A 19,753-nucleotide genomic window follows, 5' to 3' on the forward strand; every position below is an offset into this window, starting at 1 on the left:
GTTGCCCACTAAAATGAGAGAACTTTTTTTAAAAGATAACTAAACTATTTAAGAGGAAAGATCTGGAGTTGGAGTGCAGAGGTTGCCCCTCATACATTACATCCCAACGGACCCCAGATTTAACTAACAAATCAGCTAAACCATAAGCTGATCTCAGAATACAAGTAAACATTCACAAACCTGCAAGTCCTCCATAACCGAAGGGTAGGCATCTTTGAGATCGACAACAGCAATGCCTCTAGGAAACTTCCGTATCAAATGAAGCAGCTAGGTTTTGTCCTTCAGATCATGCTTGGACTGTAAATGAAATAAAACCAAATTATTTCATAACAATTTGAATGCCGTTAAAAGCATCTCTTTATAAATCCATCTAAGACAGACATACATATGTGCATACGATGCTACATAAAGCATGCAGAAACAAGCATTCACACATGCACAGTATGCAAGTAACATTTTTATGAAAATGCTTTTAGCCATTTCTAACCTGAATTCATTTAACATTCTGGATGCCCCAATAAATGTGGAGGATAAACTTGAAGAGTCGAATATCTTGATTTTTCTCATAAATCTGACTGGCGAAATACAATGGCTGTGGTATAGATGCCTGAATACTAATGGAAGTTTCGGGAAACAACATATACATCTCTCTAACTGAGAATTGGAAGTGCCTTTGGCCTTTGAAAATGAACAGATAAATAGTTGGATTGTAGGGAAATAATTACCTTGTAAGAAAAGCGCCTCCCATCATAATACGCTTTATGGTTATTCCTCAAACTATCAAAGACGGCCTTGTTAGCATTCACGTCAACATAACATGCTTCATTTATCTGCTCAGGTGTAAAGGCTTGCCTCGTCTGTTAAAGTTTGAAATAAAAATCACACTCAATTGCAGAGATGATAAATTACTATTGCATTCTTTATAATATAGAACGTACACCTAAAATTTACATGCAATTGCCCTAGGCTGGGATAAGACATCCCCCTACAAGTACATAAACGACCAAAGATGCATAGTGGCAGAGAGCGCCACACATCGGAAGACTCCCTGTACAATAATTGTATTCTTAAGAATGTATAGACACCGCATTTTGACCGGGCCCTAAAGTCTCCGATGTCGAATAAAGGTCCACAAGTTGAATAAAATTTCGAGAAAATAGGCCCAAATGAGAAGAGAGCTTAAATTTTTACCAACTTGGTGTAGTCATCGATATGTGCGAAGTTCTCAAGGGATAGCTAATATTTCAAAGAAGATGTCTCCAAAATTTTGCGGTAATTGGGTGAGAATTGGTGAATAAGACGAGTCAATTGAGTGTATTTGTCGTTTTAGGTTGTACACGTGGGGTTGAGTTATTTGTTTTATGGTTCCCAGAAGAGGAAAAGGAAAATGTATCACTGTTATCAAGCAAAGCAAGGTAGTGAATCATCCATCTAGGGAGTTGCCCAAGGAAGGGAAAGGTAGAAAAGGCACATTTTCTTTCATTATTCAATAAAGGGCGCGGGGGGGGGGGGGGGGGGGTTTAGATTAGCCAACGGAGGGGGTGTCTGTTTCACCTAAATGGGTAAAAAAACAGTTTCCTATATTATGAGAGAGAGAGATCGCTCGTGAGAGGGCCTCTCATTTTTTAGGGTTTTGTCTGAGAGAGAGAGAGAGAGAGAGGTTGTGATCATTCTTCTCCGGTGATTCCCACCGGAGATCCTACCATCTCCACGGCCTCATTTTCACCTCTAAGCCTTCTACAGATCATCATCTCTACCTTTCTTCCCAAACCCTCCTTCACAACCCATTAAACCCTCTTCCATTTCATCCTTCCCCTGTTGTAGATATACCCTTTACAGAACCCGAACCACGACCTAAATCTAAATCTCACCACCATCATCAAACCTGATTCCTTGTCATTCATCAAACCCTAGTTCCACCAGTTGCCTTTGATCTTAGATTCCCTATTCATTCCTGCAGATCTGATCTTGATGTGTTTAGATCCATATGAAGATCGGGTAGTCTTTTAATTTTCTGAGTAATTCTTAGCAATTGGGTAAGAGAAGGAGCAGAGGAGGAGGTAACTTCTGTTTTCTTATCTTAAATTCTGCTTGATCTTTATTACTTTTTATGATCTGTAATAATTCCTGTATGGTGCTTGTTTTATAGCATAGAATCCTGATTTTTGTTCATGAACGGATGATAATCCTACATGATTTGTAATGATTCATCTGTGATGTCCATTTGCTGATATAAAAATGTGATTTCCTTCGGAGTCTGTAGTAGGTTTCGAAGGATTGTGATAATTTTGATTCGATCAACATTAGACATCATGGTGTAATGATTTTGCGTGAAATTTCCTATGATCCGTGGTAATCTCTTTGCTGATCATCTGATGATATACAATAGGGATTTTACTTAGAGTTGGTCATAATTTTCTATGGTATATGATAATTTTACTCTGATGACAGTCCCATGACATATGGTATACAGAAAACCTTCTATCCCTCTTTTTCTAACTTCTCTGATGTATTTCTCTCCTCCCGTCCTAACTTTCTCCTCTCTCTCTCTCTCTCTCTCTCTCTCTCTCCTCATTCTCTTTCCCCTCTCCTCCACCACTCAGTTTTCCCATTAACAGTCCCATGACTGTCCGAGTGCATTTCAACCTCTTTTTCCCTTTACTTTCTCTATTTCCCCTTCCACTCTACGCCGTTGCCTTTCTTTTTTTTCTTTTCTTCTTCCTCACTCATCCCTTCATCCTTCTCTCATTCTTTACTTACCTCTAGCCCATGGTTTTCCCTTACTTGGGTGTCTATTCAATTGGACTGCAATCTTTGTTGTCTAGATCTCTTCTTGTCCTCCTCTTTCCCTTCTATGTTCCATCCTCCCATCCTTCTATTCTTGTTTTCTGCTGCTCCCGCAACCTAGGGACTGTTGAACTGCAATTTTGGAATTGCTTGATACATACGTCATCTCATTTGACGCTCATTTAATACCTTTTTTATTCCCATCTATACCTTGTTGTTTGAGGGTTTGCACGAATGTCTCTCTGTCATATTTTTCTTTCTTGGCCTGCATGAGTGGTGACAGCTGTGGCTTCTCTAGATTGTTCAAGTTTCCGGGCTTCTCCACATCCCCTCCTGGCCTCCGGGTGCGAGATTCGAGGTGGATGCATAGGCTTTCAAGGTGAAATCTGATCAATTGTTATTTCCATCCTTATAAGCCATTTATTGATTGGCATAGTCAGATACCCTTTTAGCCAGAGACCCTTGGGTCTACCTGATTTTTTAGATCATTTAGGCCATATAGATGGTTAGTTGGGCCCTAGTTCTATTATTTGATTTATTTTTCATATTATATTCAGACACTTACTCTCTGTTTGTCATCTTTTGGTATAAACAATTATTATTATTATTATTATTATTATTATTTTTTGATTGATAAGTTAGGGGTTAAGCAAGACCTCTGCCAAAATATACAAGAGAGAAACAAAACGAAATTGCAATCAAATGTAGGAAGACCTCACAGAGTCTTTAAGAATGCAATCCATCAGGGATTGGGGGGGGGGGGGGGGGTTTGTCCTCGCCCTAACTCGGACAATTGTGCTTTGAGAGTAAGTCAGCCAAGGAGTTTGCCTCTCTACAAATGTGAGAGATACGACGTGAATTGTGAAGGATCCATTGCTATTTGGTTTCCATATTGCACGGTTCTCAATTCCAGGGATAGGAATTGCGGATGAGAGAATCTTTCTAACCTCTGAATACTAGCGAGTATGGAGGATTGGGTCTCAAATGTCTTTTCTTGAAGATCAACTACAATAACTGATTTTGGTATGCTTTTCAGGTAATAGTTTGCACTACTTTGCTTTGCTCTTGTAAAGGACCAACAGGATGCCATGGTTGGCGACATAAATCGATCTTATTTCCATCTGCAATGGCATACCATATATGTCTTTTGGCAAGGTCAAATACTTTGAGATTACTGCGGAAGCATCAAGATAGGTTGGATGCGGCTGCCTTGAACTAGATGTTTATACCTTTCACATATTTCTTTTTTACCCATTGCGCCCATGGAGTGTTTCTATCCGAGATTAGGAAGCAAAATTGCGTTAGTTGGGCCGCTTGGTTTATGTCCTTAAATTTTCTCAGGCCAAGTCCTCTTTCATTGTAAGAAAAGAGGACTTGTATGACCAGGTGATGTCCTTAAATTTTATTTTTAAGGTGTAAATATATGTAAACCTTGAATAATATCATAAGACATAGAATCGGGACTGGTCATGCTGAGGGGTTTTTATTTTAGAATCGGGACTGGAATCGGACGTTAATGCCAACCTTGAATAATATCATAAGACATAGAAAATTATTCATATTCGAGACTGGGTGAAATGCTTTAACCAGAGTAACATGATCTTTTCTTATGCAGTACAGAGACAATTCATTCTAGAACTGTGTAATGCATTTATTTTGGTCTGTACGGGCTTTTTTGGCTTCTATTAATTTAAGAAATATTGGGTTTTTCAGATTCAAAGAAGTAATTTTTTTTACTATATCAGTTACAACAATGTTTTTGTTCACTTCCTTTGGGAAAATTGATCCTTGAGAATGGTTGGTTTACCTGGCCTGCTTCAATCTCATTCTGCAACTTCGTTGCAGCTACACCTGAAGTGGTAAATATGGATGCTCCGTTGCCATATCTGTGATAACAGGGCACTCAGTATCTTACAGATAGCAACATATATTATACAAAATGGCACCTTAGATACTTTAAAGACAAGGTTGAAATAGGAGGGAGTACTTGTTTCTGTTAACAATGTCAATGGCCTCCTCTAGGCTCCCAGCCTGTAGGTGGGCAGTAAATCAGAGACAAACTATTTGATTTTTTTTTTTGACTTTTTGCTTGATCGGAAATCAATGGCGGGGAGTTTTTTTTTTTTCTCTCTCTCTCTCTCTCTCTCTCTCCGCCCTTGGTTCTAAACGGTCGGGCATCTTTTGGTATAAACTATTATTATTATTATTATTATTATTATTTTTATTTTATTTTTTTGATTGATAAGTTGGGGGTTAAGCAAGACCTCTACCAAAATATACAAGAGAGAAACAAAACGAAATTGCAATCAAATGTAGGAAGACCCCACAGAGTCTTTAAGAATGCAATCCATCAGGGATTGAGGGTTGGGGTGTGGGGGGGGGGGATGTCCTCGCCCTAACTCGGACAATTGTGCTTTGAGAGTAAGTCAGCCAAGGAGTTTGCCTCTCTACCAATGTGAGAGATACGACGTGAATTGAAGAGTAAGAGGGTTTCCATGATTTCTGAGTGAGTAGGAAGGTTCTTACAAGGGCACTTGCAGGTGCCATTGATGATCTTGACAGCCATAAGAGAATCCAATTCCACCCAAATATTTTGAATGTTTTTTTGGCAAGTTGGATACCTTTGAGGATTGCTCCGTGAATGACACTGTTTTCATACGGCAAAAGGCCTCCGATTGCTGCTTGCTCACCATAAAGGGAGGCATCGGTATTGATTTTGATGGTTCTAGGCAGAGGTTTCACCCAATTTCAAGTTTTTTGTTCCTTTGGAAGGGAACCAGCTGAATATTGAGGTTCGATGCAACCGGGATGCTCCTAGGAATTGGTTCATCATTGAGGGATAGAAAGCAATGGCAGATTTTTACCGTTTGGAGGATGCTTTCAAGAACCACCCTTTTGTTCTTATGTGGATTACTATGGATTATTGCATTCCTTTCTTGCGAGATGTGATAAACAGAAGCTCTCGTCGCGAGCTTCATAGCCGTTGAAGTCTGACCTTTCCCAACGAAGTTTCTCCGAATCCATTGCTTCTCTTCATGCAAAGTTTTCTTAGGTTTTCTCCAAGAGCAGAATCCCACGAGAATTGATGACCAAGTCCATGCAGAGAAGGAGCAATTGAAGAGGATATGGTTGATAGTCTCCCTGTCTCTGTTACAGAGGACACGTCCCGTCTCTCTAGTTCCTCCTATGGCCAGGAGGCGATCGCAAGTACTTAGCCGATTAATCATAGCTTGCCACAGGGTAAAAGAGTGCGGGAAACCAGAGGGTGGATGTCCAAGGTATCTTTGGGTGATGGCTTCGAATTGTGTCCCAAATGCTGCTAAATGTGAAGGATCCATTGCTATTTGGTTTCCATATTGCACGGTTCTCAATTCCAGGGATAGGAATTGCGGATGAGAGAATCTTTCTAACCTCTGAATACTAGCGAGTATGGAGGATTGGGTCTCAAATGTCTTTTCTTGAAGATCAACTACAATAACTGATTTTGGTATGCTTTTCAGGTAATAGTTTGCACTACTTTGCTTTGCTCTTGTAAAGGACCAACAGGATGCCATGGTTGGCGACATAAATCGATCTTATTTCCATCTGCAATGGCATACCATATATGTCTTTTGGCAAGGTCAAATACTTTGAGATTACTGCGGAAGCATCAAGATAGGTTGGATGGGGCTGCCTTGAACTAGATGTTTTTACCTTTCACATATTTCTTTTTTACCCATTGCACCCATGGAGTGTTTCTATCCGAGATTAGGAATCAAAATTGCTTTAGTTGGGCCGCTTGGTTTATGTCCTTAAATTTTCTCAGGCCAAGTCCTCTTTCATTCTTCGGTCTGCAAATGTTGTCACGTGAAATGCGATGAAGTGTTCTTTTTAGGCTGGTACCCGCGCAGAGGAAGTTTCTGGTGATGGATTCAATTTCATCAGGAATACCAACAACTATGTGATAGGCCGAGAACCGGCAAATTTGGAAAGAATTGAGAAAAAATGGTGAACTATTATTGTGATGCATGTTTGGGCAGTTTCTTAGGTTTATAATGGAATTTTCTCAACAATCAAACTAAAATAAACTTCCTCACACAATTGACTAATTTTGTGAGCCCTAATATGGAATTGGAACTGGTCGTGCTATTTAACATTGAAGATTGATACTATTGGCTCTTAAAGTTCTCCATAATTACCCGTGAACCTCCGAGATTGCAGTTTGCACCATTAACATACCTCGACAATCAAAATCGCATATTAACTGATGCAACCGATCACCCAATTCCAATGATACATCACCCATGACCCACGCAACCTCAAGTCCAAATGGACTCACCAATCCCCCCACATGCAGATTCACCTCGTCCTCAAGGTTGAACTCCAGATATCTACTCGCAAAGAAATCTATGGCGAGTCGATCTGTTCATTTTAAATGTGTTCCTTCGATTTTTTTTTGTGATCGATGTCACCATGCCAAGGTCCTTCTATGAGGGACAACCTTTGATTCTTGCATTTGTGGCCGGGATAGAATATCTCATCACAGTTATAGCATAAGCCTCGTTCATGCCGTACTTTGATTTCTATATGGGTGAAACACTTGATTGATGGTATTGGCCACTATGGATTCGAAGATTTCCGGTCAGTTGAGTTGGCATCGAGTTGCAACCTTCTCCTCAAGTCCAAACGAACTCATCATAATCAGAACAAAAAATGAAGTCAGAATTTACTGCAATAGGAATTGATCTCTAATCACGAAACCAAATCTAGACTCTAGAGCACATTTCTCATGAGCATGACAAAAAACAGAAGGGCTCTCATCAAAGTTATATGGGGGTTGGCATTTATAATACTAATGCAGACATACAATAAAACAATTTTTTTTTTCCAAATAGAAGTGCAAGATATTAGTTTAAACCTATGTGCAATGTCATTCATTTAAACAATGGATGCCATACTCTAACATGGATCCGATGCTAGCACCAAAATTAAGAAGCAACTTCCTCTTCAAAAAAAAAATTAAGAACCAGCTGAATTTATGGTTTAAGATGTACACAAAATCTTTAAGCTATGATAAGCCCAAACTTTTTACAATTAAAGTCATGATAGAACGGAAACATACAGAGTATGTATGATCGAACAGAGAGTAGTAAGGGAGGCTTTTGGTGCGTTGTAGAGATCTGCAAGTAAAAAAATCAACAAGAAATTTTACTTCTTTGTCCTGCTTTTAGTCCAAATTAGCAATACATATCAAACCAAGACAAGTCCTATAGAAATGGAAGAAGACTAGTATTAGTTGTCTATAAAAAAAGTCAAGGCAAGGGGTTAAAATCAAGATTCTTTTTCATCCAAAAATACCAACATAGATAAAAAAATATAACCCATAAAAGAAGGGAAAAAAGAAAAACAGAAGAAAAATAGGGAGGAAAAAAACAACGGCGAGTTGTCTGAGGAGATGAATTTCGCCTTTAAATAAGATTAGTCCCTAATATCTCGACAATGAAATCACTTTTTCCCTGACCTGATAGTAAATCCTAATTTACAAAGCTCGTTACATGAAACATCAGATTGGATGGCGAGTTGTCTGAGGAGATGGGGAAAAACTGAGAGAGAGAAGGGGGGGGGGGGGTCGCTTGAGAGTTGTTTTACAGGGTATTCGCTCTCTCCCCTAAATTTTACCCAACTTAATGATTTTCCAAATCGCAATGGCGTTTTATTATTCTTCTTTTTTTATATGGGCAAGCTGGCGAGAGAGAGAGAGTCATGGTTGACCTTGACTTTTTCGTGGGCATTCCAAAATCAGAAAAGTAACCCGAAAGTTTTTTGGGAAAACTACGAGAAACCTCCTAAAATTTTATTAATTACCAATAGTAATGTATTGCGCTATAAATAGCTTTTAATTTTTTCTTTTACCGATTTTACCTTTTCTATTGTTACCTTAGTTATAGATTCCTAAAAGCTATCTTCATCAACAAAGACAACATTAATGAAAATAACTCTCTCTACGCTATTCGATTCTAATTTTTTTTTTTGGCAACTCTAACTCGGCCCAGGACCCTTGCCGCAGCAGAGCTAGCAGCAGAGCCACATTCAAATCCGTTAGTCAACGACGTGACTCGCTCTGGACGAATCTATCAGCCTGTGCAGCATAGCACACTTGGATGTCGCACGGCCGAAACCAGAAACAGAATACCTAGGTCGCAAGGCAAGGCCGGAGTTGGTTCTTAACCTTGGCTCTATAGTAATTGCGTCAACAGGCTTTGTTTGACAACAACTCTTCTCGTTTGCCAAAAAAAGATAAGAATCGGATAGAGTGTAGAGTGAGAGAGTTAGTTTTCATTAATGTTGTTTTGTTGATGAAGAGAGATTTTAGGAATCTATGACTAAGGCAATATTAGAAAGGGTAAAATCGGTAAAAGAAAAGAAATAAAAGCTATTTATGGTTATAGCACACTACATTACTATTGGTAATTAATAAAATTTTAGGGGTTTCTCGTAGTTTTTCCGAAAAAAAATCTGGTTACTTTGGATTTTGGAATGTCCACAAAAAGCCAGGTCGACCAAGACTTTCTCTCTCTCCAGCTTGCCCTTATAAAAAAATAAGAATAATAAAACACCATTGCGCTTTGGAAAATCATTAAGTTGGGTAAAGTTTAGAGGAGAAAGCGAATCCCCTGTAAAACAACTCTCTAGCGACCCCCTTCCCCCTTTCTCTCTCTCTCACAGTTTTTCCCCATCTTCTTTGACAACTTGCCATCCAATCTGATGTTTCATGTAACGATCTTCGGAAATTAGGGTTTACTATTAGGTCAGGGAAAAATCGATTTCACTGTTGAGATATTCGGGATTAATCTTATTTAAGGGTGAAATCCATCCCCTCAGACAACTTGTCATCCCTTTCTCGCCGTTTTTTTCCCCTATTTTTTTCTTTTTTCTCCCTTCTTTTATGGGTTATTTTGTTTTATCTGGGTTGGTATTTTTGGATGGAAAAGAACCTTGATTTTAACCCGTTGCCTTTACTGGTTTGATCTGTATTTTGCTAATTTGGACTGAAAGCAGGACGAAGAAGTAAAATTTCTTGTTGAGTTTTTTACTTGCAGATCTCTACAACGCATCAAAAGCCTCCCTCCCTACTCTCTGTATGTTTCCGTTCTATCATGACTTTATTTGTAAAAAGTTTGGGCTTATCATAGCTTAAAGATTTTGGGTACATCTTAGATCCTAAATTCAGTTGCTTCTTAATTTTGGTGCTAGCATCTGATCCATGTTAAAGTATGACATCCATTGTTTAAATGAATGATATTGCACATTGGTTTAAACTAATATCTTGCACTTTTATTTGGGAAAAAGACTGTTTTATTGTATGTCTGCATTAGTATTATAAATGCCAACCCCACACTATTAATTATTAATTATTATTATTATTATTATTATTATTATTATTATTATTATTTTTGGCACTCGCAAGCTTATTCTTCATTACTGTATTTTCATGAAAATGTCTTGAATCGTCGATAGCTAGACTAATAAGATATTGCAAGGAGGGAGGAGGGTCTAATTCATTTAAGAGAATCCCATATCGCCGTGCTCCTATTAGATTGAGTCCATGATAGGAGTGTTACAATAAGGCTCTCTATGATAAAGTCAGGATGAAAACTGTGCGAGGCAGCATATACTAAAGGCCTGATATATCTGTTGGGCCTTAGTTCTCAAGGAGATGGAGTTGGTCAAAGGTGGCGAATGACGATATCTACAGATATTGTAAGGCCTTTGTGACCAGTGAGAGGCTTAACTTTGATGAGAGCCCTTCTGTTTTTTTGTCATGTTCATGAGAAATGTGCTTTAGAGTCTAGATTTGGTTTCGTGATTGGAGATCATTTCCTATTGCAGTAAATTGTCACTTCATTTTTGGTTCTGATTATGATGAGTTCGTTTGGACTTGAGGAGAAGGTTGCAACTCAATGCCAACTCAACCGACCGGAAATCTTCGAATCCATAGTGGCCAATACCATCAATCAAGCGTTTCACCCATATAGAACCACCCTTTTGTGCTTATGTGGATTACTATGGATTCTTGCATTCCTTTCTTGCTAGATGTGATAAACAGAAGCTCCCGTCGCGAGCTTCATAGTCGTTGAAGTCTGACCTTTCCCAACGAAGTTTCTTCGAATCCATTGCTCCTCTTCATGCAAAGTTTTCTTAGGTTTTCTCCAATAGCAGAATCCCAGGAGAATTGATGACCAAATCCATGCAGAGAAGGAGCAATTGAAGAGGATATGGTTGATAGTCTCCCTGTCTCTGTTACAGAGGACACATCTTGTCTCTCTAGTTCCTCCTATGGCCAGGAGGAGGTCGCGAGTACTTAGCCGATTAATCATAGCTTGCCACAGGGTAAAAGAGTGTGGGAAACCAGAGGGTGGATGTCCAAGGAATCTTTGGGTGATGGTTCCGAATTGTGTCCCAAGAGTTGCTAAATGTGAAGGATCCATTGTTATTTGGTTTCCATATCACGGTTCTTAATTCCAGGGAAAAGAATTGCGGATGAGAGAATCTTTCTAACCTCTGAATACTAGTGAGTATGGAGGATTGGGTCTCAAATGTCTGTCTTGAAGATCAGCTATAGTAACTGATTTTGGTATGGTTTTTCAAGTAATAGTTTGCACTACTTTGCTTTGCTCTTGTAAAGGACCAACATGATGCCATGGTTGGCGACATAGATCGATCTTTTTTCCATCTGCAATGGCATAGCATATATGCCTTTTGGCAAGGTCAAATACTTTGAGAATACTGCGGAAGCATCAAGATAGGTTGGATGGGGCAGCCTTGAACTTGATGTTTTTACCTTTCACATATTTCTTTTTTACCCATTCCACCCATGGATTGTTTCTATCCGAGATTAGCTTCCTACATTTGATTGCAATTTCGTTTTGTTTCTCTCTTGTATATTTTGGCAGAGGTTACCCAACTTATCAATAAATAATAATAATAATAATGATAATAATAATAATAGTTTACACCAAAAGATGACAAACAGGGAGTAAGTGTCTGAATACAATATGAAAAATAAATCAAATAATAGAACTAGGGCCCAACTAACTATCTATATGGCCTAAATGATCTCAAAAGTCAGGTAGAATGGTCTCTGGCTAAAAGGGTATCTGACTATATGCCAATCAATAAATGGCTTATAGGGATGGAAATAACAATTGATCATATTTCACCTGGAAAGCCTATGCATCCACCTCGAATCTCGCACCCGGAGGCCAGGAGGGCGATGGAGAAGCCCGGAAGCTTGAACAATCTAAAGAAGCCACAACTTGCGCTACTCATGCAGGCCAAGAAGGAAAAATATGATGTAGAGACATTCATGCAAACCCTCGAACAACAAGGTACAGATGGGAATAAAAAAGGTAATAAATGAGGGTAAAATGAGACGATGTATGTATCAAAGAATCCCGAGAGAGAGAGAGAGGAGAAAGTTGGACGGGAGGAGAGAAATACATGAGACATTCTTAAGAATAGGAATAGGGAAAGAAGCTAGAAAAAGAGGGATAGAAGGTTTTCTGTATACCTTGCGTCAAACGTTAAGAGGAGGGGCTTCACACAATTTTCTCCAAGTTGTAGATTTTTCGCCCCCCTTGGCCTCCCTTTTATAAGCTCTTTTAAGAGATAGAGGTGGATTTCACTTAAGTCTTTGCCCCTACTTAAAACAAAACCACCCTAAAATAGAAATCCCGCCATAAACATGTACTACGTCCGTAAATCGTCCATAACTTCCTCAAATCGCGTCAAAATTGCATGATCTTGGGCTCATTTAATAGGTAATCGAAAAACCTTTCTAATAATACCAATATCAAGACAATTGAACAAGATTTGATACCTCAAAAGTAGGCTAAATGTCAAAATGAAAATCATGGTCAAGGTAAAGTAAGGGGTAGTCGTGAGGTGATGGTGGACACTAGGTGATGTGGACAAACTCCCCACCTTTTTTTTTTTTGAAAAATGACATATATATTCATATTGGATCAGATGTACAAAGTGATGGGGACAAATTATCCCGCTACATTACATTACATCATAAAATACCAATGGAGAATTCTCCAATGGCCCCAAAAGATAAAAACATCATAAACCCCATAAACCGCAGAGTAGCTGTCCACACTACTCCCCTAAAGTGCAAAATACTACGACTCATAACAACCATCTCTAAAGACAAACCCCCCATCTAGGCTACATAATAACAATACAATGAAATATAAAGTCCTAGATAAATACAAAAACTAAATAATTGAAAAATCTCTAAGATCGTATGAAGCCAAGGCCGGATCACATCAGTTTAGTAGGTGATGTTAGTGGGTTATTAAGAGTGGTGTTAGTAGGAAATGAGAAGTGGCTTGGAGTAGTTTTGCATGTTAGTGGGTTGTCTTTGAGAAATGTTTGCATGTCAGCAATTTTGCATATTAATCTCTCCTCCAAGTCTATTTAGTCTTGGCAAAGAATTGCCCGGCTCGGTAAATCCACGCAGATGGATCTCCATTATTAAATGCTGGGAAATTGAGCTTCATTGTTCGAGGTTGAATAGCACCCGTGTAACTAAAATGTGACGGCCCAGTTCCGTTTCCTCTTTGGATGCTCAGGGTCTCGCTCATCTCAAATTTACCCTTGTACACAAAGCTTGCCAATTCGTCAAGCTTGCTGTCATTCTGAGCTTGCCTAGCTTCAATCACCGCCAATCGTTGGCTTATCTCAACCAAGGTCTGCTGCAAAGAGGCCTCGTCACTGTGCTCCATCTTATTCTTGTCCATCATTTCAGCCGGCTCTGATGCCAGTTTGATGCATCCTCTCCCCTTACCACCTACAATTTAGTGTTGAAGAAGAGAATGATGCCTTTGGTTCAATTCAAGGAAAACCAGTTCCTCCTAAATTTCTCACGAAGTTGCAAGAAAATGAAGTAGTTCATTCACTGAATAACTAGTCATTGGTTACAAAATCCTGTGTTTTTTTTTGTATCGTAATGAACTGTATTGATTTGAAGAAGAGGGGGGGGGGGGGGGGGGGGGGGGGATATGGTCAATACAGTGTGGGGAAATAAAAGATACAGTGAAGGCCCCGCAAGGGGGAAGGAAATAAAAAATCTCCTAAGAAGCTCTATTGACTCCTCTAGTGAACCTATCGGCGACACTATTCGCCGATCTTCGAACATGAAGGAAACCAATCGATGTTTGAACTACATGATCCGAAATCTCATCCATTTAATGTGCAAATGGCCATGGGGGAGGAGAATCACCCTGCAACTATCTAATGACGTTGAGAGAGCCCCCCTTCCACCACATCCTTATCTAGAAGGGTTGGGTCAATAGTCCTCAACCCTTGGAGCACCACTCTTTGTTCCGCCTCATTGGAATCCGCTCTACCAATGGGCCCCGAGAAGGACCATAAAACTGTCCCACTCTCATCTTTTAGAAGGCCCGCCTATGCCGGAAGGAACTGATTGCTAAGACTTCGCCGATCTTTGAACATGGAGGAAACCAATCGATGATTGAACTACATGATCCGAAATCTCATCCATTTAATGTGCAAATGGCCAAGGGGGAGGAGAATCACCCTGCAACTATCTAATGACGTTGAGAGAGCCCCCTTCCACCACATCCTTATCTAGAAGGGTTGGGTCAATTGTCCTCAACCCTTCCTTGGAGCACCACTCTTAGTTCCACCTCATTGTCCCACTCTCATCGTTTAGAAGGTTGCCTATGCCGGAAGGAACGGATTGCTAAGACTTCGCCGATCTTCGAACATGGAGGAAACCAATCGATGATTGAACTACATGATCCGAAATCTCATCCATTTAATGTGCAAATGGCCAAGGGGGGAGGAGAATCACCCTGCAACTCTCTAATGATGTTGAGAGAGCCCCCCTTCCACCACATCCTTATCTAGAAGGGTTGGGTTAATAGTCCTCAGCCCTTGGAGCACCACTCTTAGTTCCGCCTCATTGGAATCCGCTCTACCGATGGGCCCCGAGAAGGACCATAAAACTGTCCCACTCTCATCTTTTAGAAGGCCGCCTTTGCCGGAAGGAACAGGATTGGTAAGACTGGAGCCGTGAAAGTTTAACTTAAGCTGTCTTGGTTCAGGAGGGCTCCACTTGGTTACAGAATCCTGTTGCTGGTTGCCTATGCTATTTTTGTCACAGTGAGGCTCCATTCACACTCAAGGGGGGTAGCGAAGATCTGTTTAGGATTCTGTTAAAACTTTAATGCTATTGTGCATTTTTTTCTTTTAATCTGGAAAATGCTTTAAATTAAAATATAATGAAGGTTACATTTGTTTATTGAGGTTTCGTATTTAGGATTATTACATTTCACTGTTATCTTTAAAAAAAAGTTAAAAAAATATATTTTCACAGTTGTTTGCCTTTGTCACATGTTGTGCTGTGCATACTTGCTGACCCAAATCTGACATAAAGAAGTTTTGCCATACTTGCTGACCTAAATCTGAAATAAAGAAGTTTTGCCATACTTTTGCACGACCATTCTCTGGCTCCATGTTTTCATTGCTTGAATGTTATGTAATCATATAAATTATCTTTTCTGCCTCTGAGTATGGAAGAACTGTAGTTCTTTTAGAAGGCACAAGTCTCTACTAGCGTGGCATTATAATCTGCTGTTAGGTGTATCTCTGTTGGAGTTGATCATGCTGGGGGCATTCTGTGCAGCCGAGCTGGATTGTCTTTTCTGTTGTCCAGTTTTAGTCACTGCATTCTTAAGAATACAATTGCTGTATAGGGAGTCGTCTGATGTGTGGGGCTCTCTGCCACTATGAATCTTTGGTCTTTTATGTACTTGTAGGGGGACATCTTGTCCCTGCCTATGTATGTGAGCATGCTTTATCAATAAAACTATAACAGTCATCTTTCAAAAAAAAAAAGTTTCTGTATGAGAATTTATTTCAAAATTTGAACATTCTGCTTCTAATGTGATGGGGATTCATTTCGTAACAATTTTTACCTTGTGTTTTCTTAATATGTACGCCTTTTGTTTTTTGTTTTTTCAGCACTCGGTTTATATATCCTCTTCCAAGATGTCGTCATTGAAGGACAGCCTCAATAAGTTCAAGCAGCAACAAGAGAAGTGCCAATCAACCTTGACCAGCATTGCAGCTCGAGCAGCCTCCTCTAAGCCTGCTCAATCTCACAAGAATGTACCACCAAATGCACCTTCATCTTCAACAAGAGCTCCACCTGCAGTCAAATTTTCAAGTGATACAGATAGGCTCCAGCACATCAACAACATTAGGAAGTCCCCTGTTGGTGCTCAGATTAAACGTGTTATTGACCTTCTCCTAGAGGTATTAATCTTTTTTTTTCATCCACTACCTTCATATGTGCAGTTAAAGAGGGTTTGGTAGAACTAGTGGCACCCTTGTCTGCTGTAAATTTTAGGTGTATGTTTTATATTATAAAGAATGCAATAGTAATTTATCATCTCTGGCAATTGCATGTGTGTGACTTTTATTTCAAACTTTAACAGACGAGGCAGGCCTTTACACCTGAGCAGATAAATGAAGCATGTTATGTTGACGTGAATGCTAACAAGGCCGTCTTTGATAGTTTGAGGAATAACCATAAAGTGTATTATGATGGGAGGCGCTTTTCTTACAAGGTAATTATTTCCCTACACTCCAACTATTTATCTGTTAATTTTCAAAGGCCAAAGGCACTTCCAATTCTCAGTTAGTGAGGTATATATGTTGTTACCCGAAACTTCCATTAGTATTCAGGCATCTATACCACAGCCATTGTATTTCGTCCGTCGGATTTATAAGAAAAATCAAGATATTCGACTCTTCATGTTTATCCTCCACATTTATTGGGCATCCGGAATGTTCAAAGAATTCAGGTTAGAAATGGCTAAAAGCATTTTCATAAAAATGTTACTTGCATACTGTGCATGTGTGAATGCTTGTTTCTGCATGCTATATGTAGCCTCATGCACATATGTACTTCTGTCTTAGATTGGTTTATAAAGAGATGCTTCTAACGATATTCAAATTGTTTTGAAATATTTTGGTTTTATTTCATTTACAGTCCAAGCATGATCTGAAGGACAAAACCCAGCTGCTCCATTTGATACGAAAGTTTCCTAAAGGCATTGCTGTTGTCGATCTCAAAGATGCATACCCTTCGGTTATGGAGGACTTACAGGTTTGTGAATGTTTACTTGTATTCTGAGATCAGCTTATGGTTTAGCTGATTTTTTAGTTTAATCTGGGGTCCGTTGGGATGTAATGTATGAGGGGCAACCTCTGCCCCCAACTGCAGATCTTTTTTTCTTAATTAGTTTAGTTATCTTCTAAAAAAGGTTCTCTCATTTTAGTGGGCAACCAATGGCATGGATGCAAGAGTCTTTTCTCTCATTTTTGGTTTTATTTCATTCTTCAACTGCTTCCCACAAATAATATGATTAGCAAGTTGAAGAATGTCTGGAAGGTTTATCTGACTCTTAATTAATTAGTAAAGGCACAAACACATTTCGAATTGTATTACTTTTCCCTTGTTTACCTTTCAAAAAAAAAAAAAACTTTTTCCTTGTTTAAAGTTACACCTTTGATTTGCTTGCAGTCTAAAAAATGTTTACATCATATACTTCTCCCAAATTTTTTTTTTTTTTTTATATCTTCCCACACTGCCCAAATTATAATTGCATTCAAAACTTGGTGCAATGGCTATGAAATGTGATCCAGTCAGTGATTCCATTATACTGACATTAAAGGAATTTATTTGTCCTTTCGAATGTTTAATTAATATACCCTTAATTTAAAAGAATTGAATACTCATGTTCTCTTATATGAGTTTAAGGAAAACAAAGTCTCATGTCACACCATCCATAACCTGAATTGCAAGTGGGTCAATAGTTTCCCATTCCGTGACTGAGCAGCTAACGAGTTCACTAGACAGGATCCTTCAACTCATTTGATTTACAAAATATACGCGCAGAGTGCCTAAATCTGGAGATAAATCACATCTCTTTTATGTCTCCAAATCTATTTTAGAATGTGCTCCAATCTTCAAGGACAAGCACTCATTTAGAAACCAAAGCATTAACAATCCTAGAATCTCTTTCTGACATTCCTCTATTCTTCAAAAACCCAGGATTGGCGTGGAATTCAGTTGTCTAGTTTCTGACTTTGACTTCGGAAATCCGTCTTTCAATTTCTGAGTTTAAGTTGTCTTCAATGAAAAACTCACCGACTTTATGAATACCTGAAGTTGTAGGCCTGGTACTAAGCACCCTTCTAAGCATGTCATGTTCCATGGCAAGTTAACCAGGTTAAACCTGCGGCTTTTTGGACCTTGTTTCAGTTTATTGTAATGAATGATGCTTCCTATAGCTACTAGTAGTTTTACAGCTCCCTCTATTATTGCCGCAGCTGAAATCCTTCCTTATTACCACCCAAACAATTATCATGTTCCTTTGTTTCATTATTATTACAAAGTAAATGTGATCCGAAGTGTCTTTTAAAGCCAAAGTTACATGCCCATATTTGCAGGGTCTGAAGGGCGCAGGTGAGATATGGCTGCTGTCAAATTTTGACTCACAAGAGGACATAGCCTACCCCAATGACCCCAAGGTGGTGATAAAAGTTGATGATGATCTGAAGCAACTCTTCCGAGGTATTGAACTGCCACGAGACATGGTTGACATTGAAAAGGATCTCCAAAAGAATGGGATGAAGCCTGCGACTAACACTGCCAGGAGGAAGGCCATGGCTCAGGTGCATGGCATTGCCCCCAAACCCAAACCTAAGAAGAAGCGCGAGATAAGCAAGAGGACTAAGCTAACAAATGCACATCTTCCCGAGCTTTTCCAGAACCTAAACGTTCCGGATACCTGAAAATTAATGACAATGTTCTTATTTCTGCGTGTTCCTATAACTAGGTGATCCTCAATAATTATAGCTTTGGAAAATGACCCAGAGTGCCTTCCCATGTTATATTTTTAATCAACAGATGCCTCATGACGAGACTGAGAACAAGGAAAGAGGGAGAGGAGAGTGCTTGATGACTTGCCGTCTTAGAAGGGTGGTGTTGGGGAGCTGTCTGATTAGGGTGCATCTTCATGGCAGTAGGGTGGCTTGGTTTCTGAAATTTCATGAGAGGCCTTTGAAAGAGCGGCTTGGGCTTGGCTTTGATACTTCATTACAATGTTAGATTTGTCTGTCTTTATGCAAAATTTTAAGTTTTCTCTTACATAATGAAAAATGCAGTTGCTGAATTGTAAGATGACCATTTCAAAATGTTGTAGTAGTTGCAGCATACAAATTATTATTTCTTAAGGGGGCTTGATTTCAATTGTTCTTTTTTCACTGAGCTAACCATTCAACAACACAAAAAAAGAACAGAAAAAAGGAACCGAAACCGAGCTTTCGTTGGCTATTTGATGTTACAACTGGATGATTGGCCTCAGGGGTTCTAATGCAGGCCTATCTATTGAACGGTTTGGATCGAGCCTCGGTTTCATTTCTTCTTCTAAGGCAGCTAGCTAGGCCTGTTAACGGACGTGATCATGTAAAGGAGATGCAAGTAGGACCTGATAAGGGTCTTTTGTAGAAAGTGACTCTTGCAAGTATTTACAACTTTTTCTAAGGTATTTGCTAGGGACTTTCGCAGAATGGCTTTTTGAGGCTGGCTGTCGCATGAGAGCAGCCACGTAAGCTCATTTTTCCTTCTAAGGCCACGATTGGAGACCCACAAGATTTAGATTTGGATTTCTCACATTTGCAGTTGAGATTTGGAACCGGATCAGATCCAACATTGAAAAAAATTCTGATTGTCAAATCTATTTTGCAAGACATTATTTGGAAATCAATATTTGTGGCAATTACCTTCACCGTCTGCCCCACCCTCACTGCGCCTTGACCGGCCCTTGATCTTGCTGCAGCAGTAGCGAGATTTCCCGGCCTCTCTTTCTCCCTCTTGTACAACATG

The 19,753-nt window shown here is 39.4% G+C and overlaps 1 protein-coding gene across 5 annotated transcripts in view; it reads left to right on the forward strand.

The window, feature by feature from the left end:
- The window catches only part of LOC143885440 (transcription initiation factor IIE subunit beta-like), a 28,853-nt gene extending 9,736 nt beyond the window's left edge, over positions 1-19,117 (forward strand). For all 5 annotated transcript variants that reach the window (XM_077389615.1, XM_077389614.1, XM_077389617.1 and 2 more), the window contains 4 exons: positions 15,820-16,113; positions 16,296-16,427; positions 16,853-16,969; positions 18,316-19,117. In XM_077389615.1, coding sequence (XP_077245730.1) covers positions 15,847-16,113; positions 16,296-16,427; positions 16,853-16,969; positions 18,316-18,660 — 861 coding nt within the window. In that variant the 5' untranslated portion in view covers positions 15,820-15,846 and the 3' untranslated portion in view covers positions 18,661-19,117. The remainder of the gene's footprint in view (positions 1-15,819; positions 16,114-16,295; positions 16,428-16,852; positions 16,970-18,315) is intronic.
- Positions 19,118-19,753: the final 636 nt, after the last annotated feature.

This window comes from Tasmannia lanceolata, unplaced genomic scaffold (genome assembly GCF_043159265.1).
Source record: "Tasmannia lanceolata isolate RefF3 unplaced genomic scaffold, GAP_Taslan_0.1 ptg000008l, whole genome shotgun sequence".
In the NCBI taxonomy this organism is placed as follows: domain Eukaryota; kingdom Viridiplantae; phylum Streptophyta; class Magnoliopsida; order Canellales; family Winteraceae; genus Tasmannia; species Tasmannia lanceolata.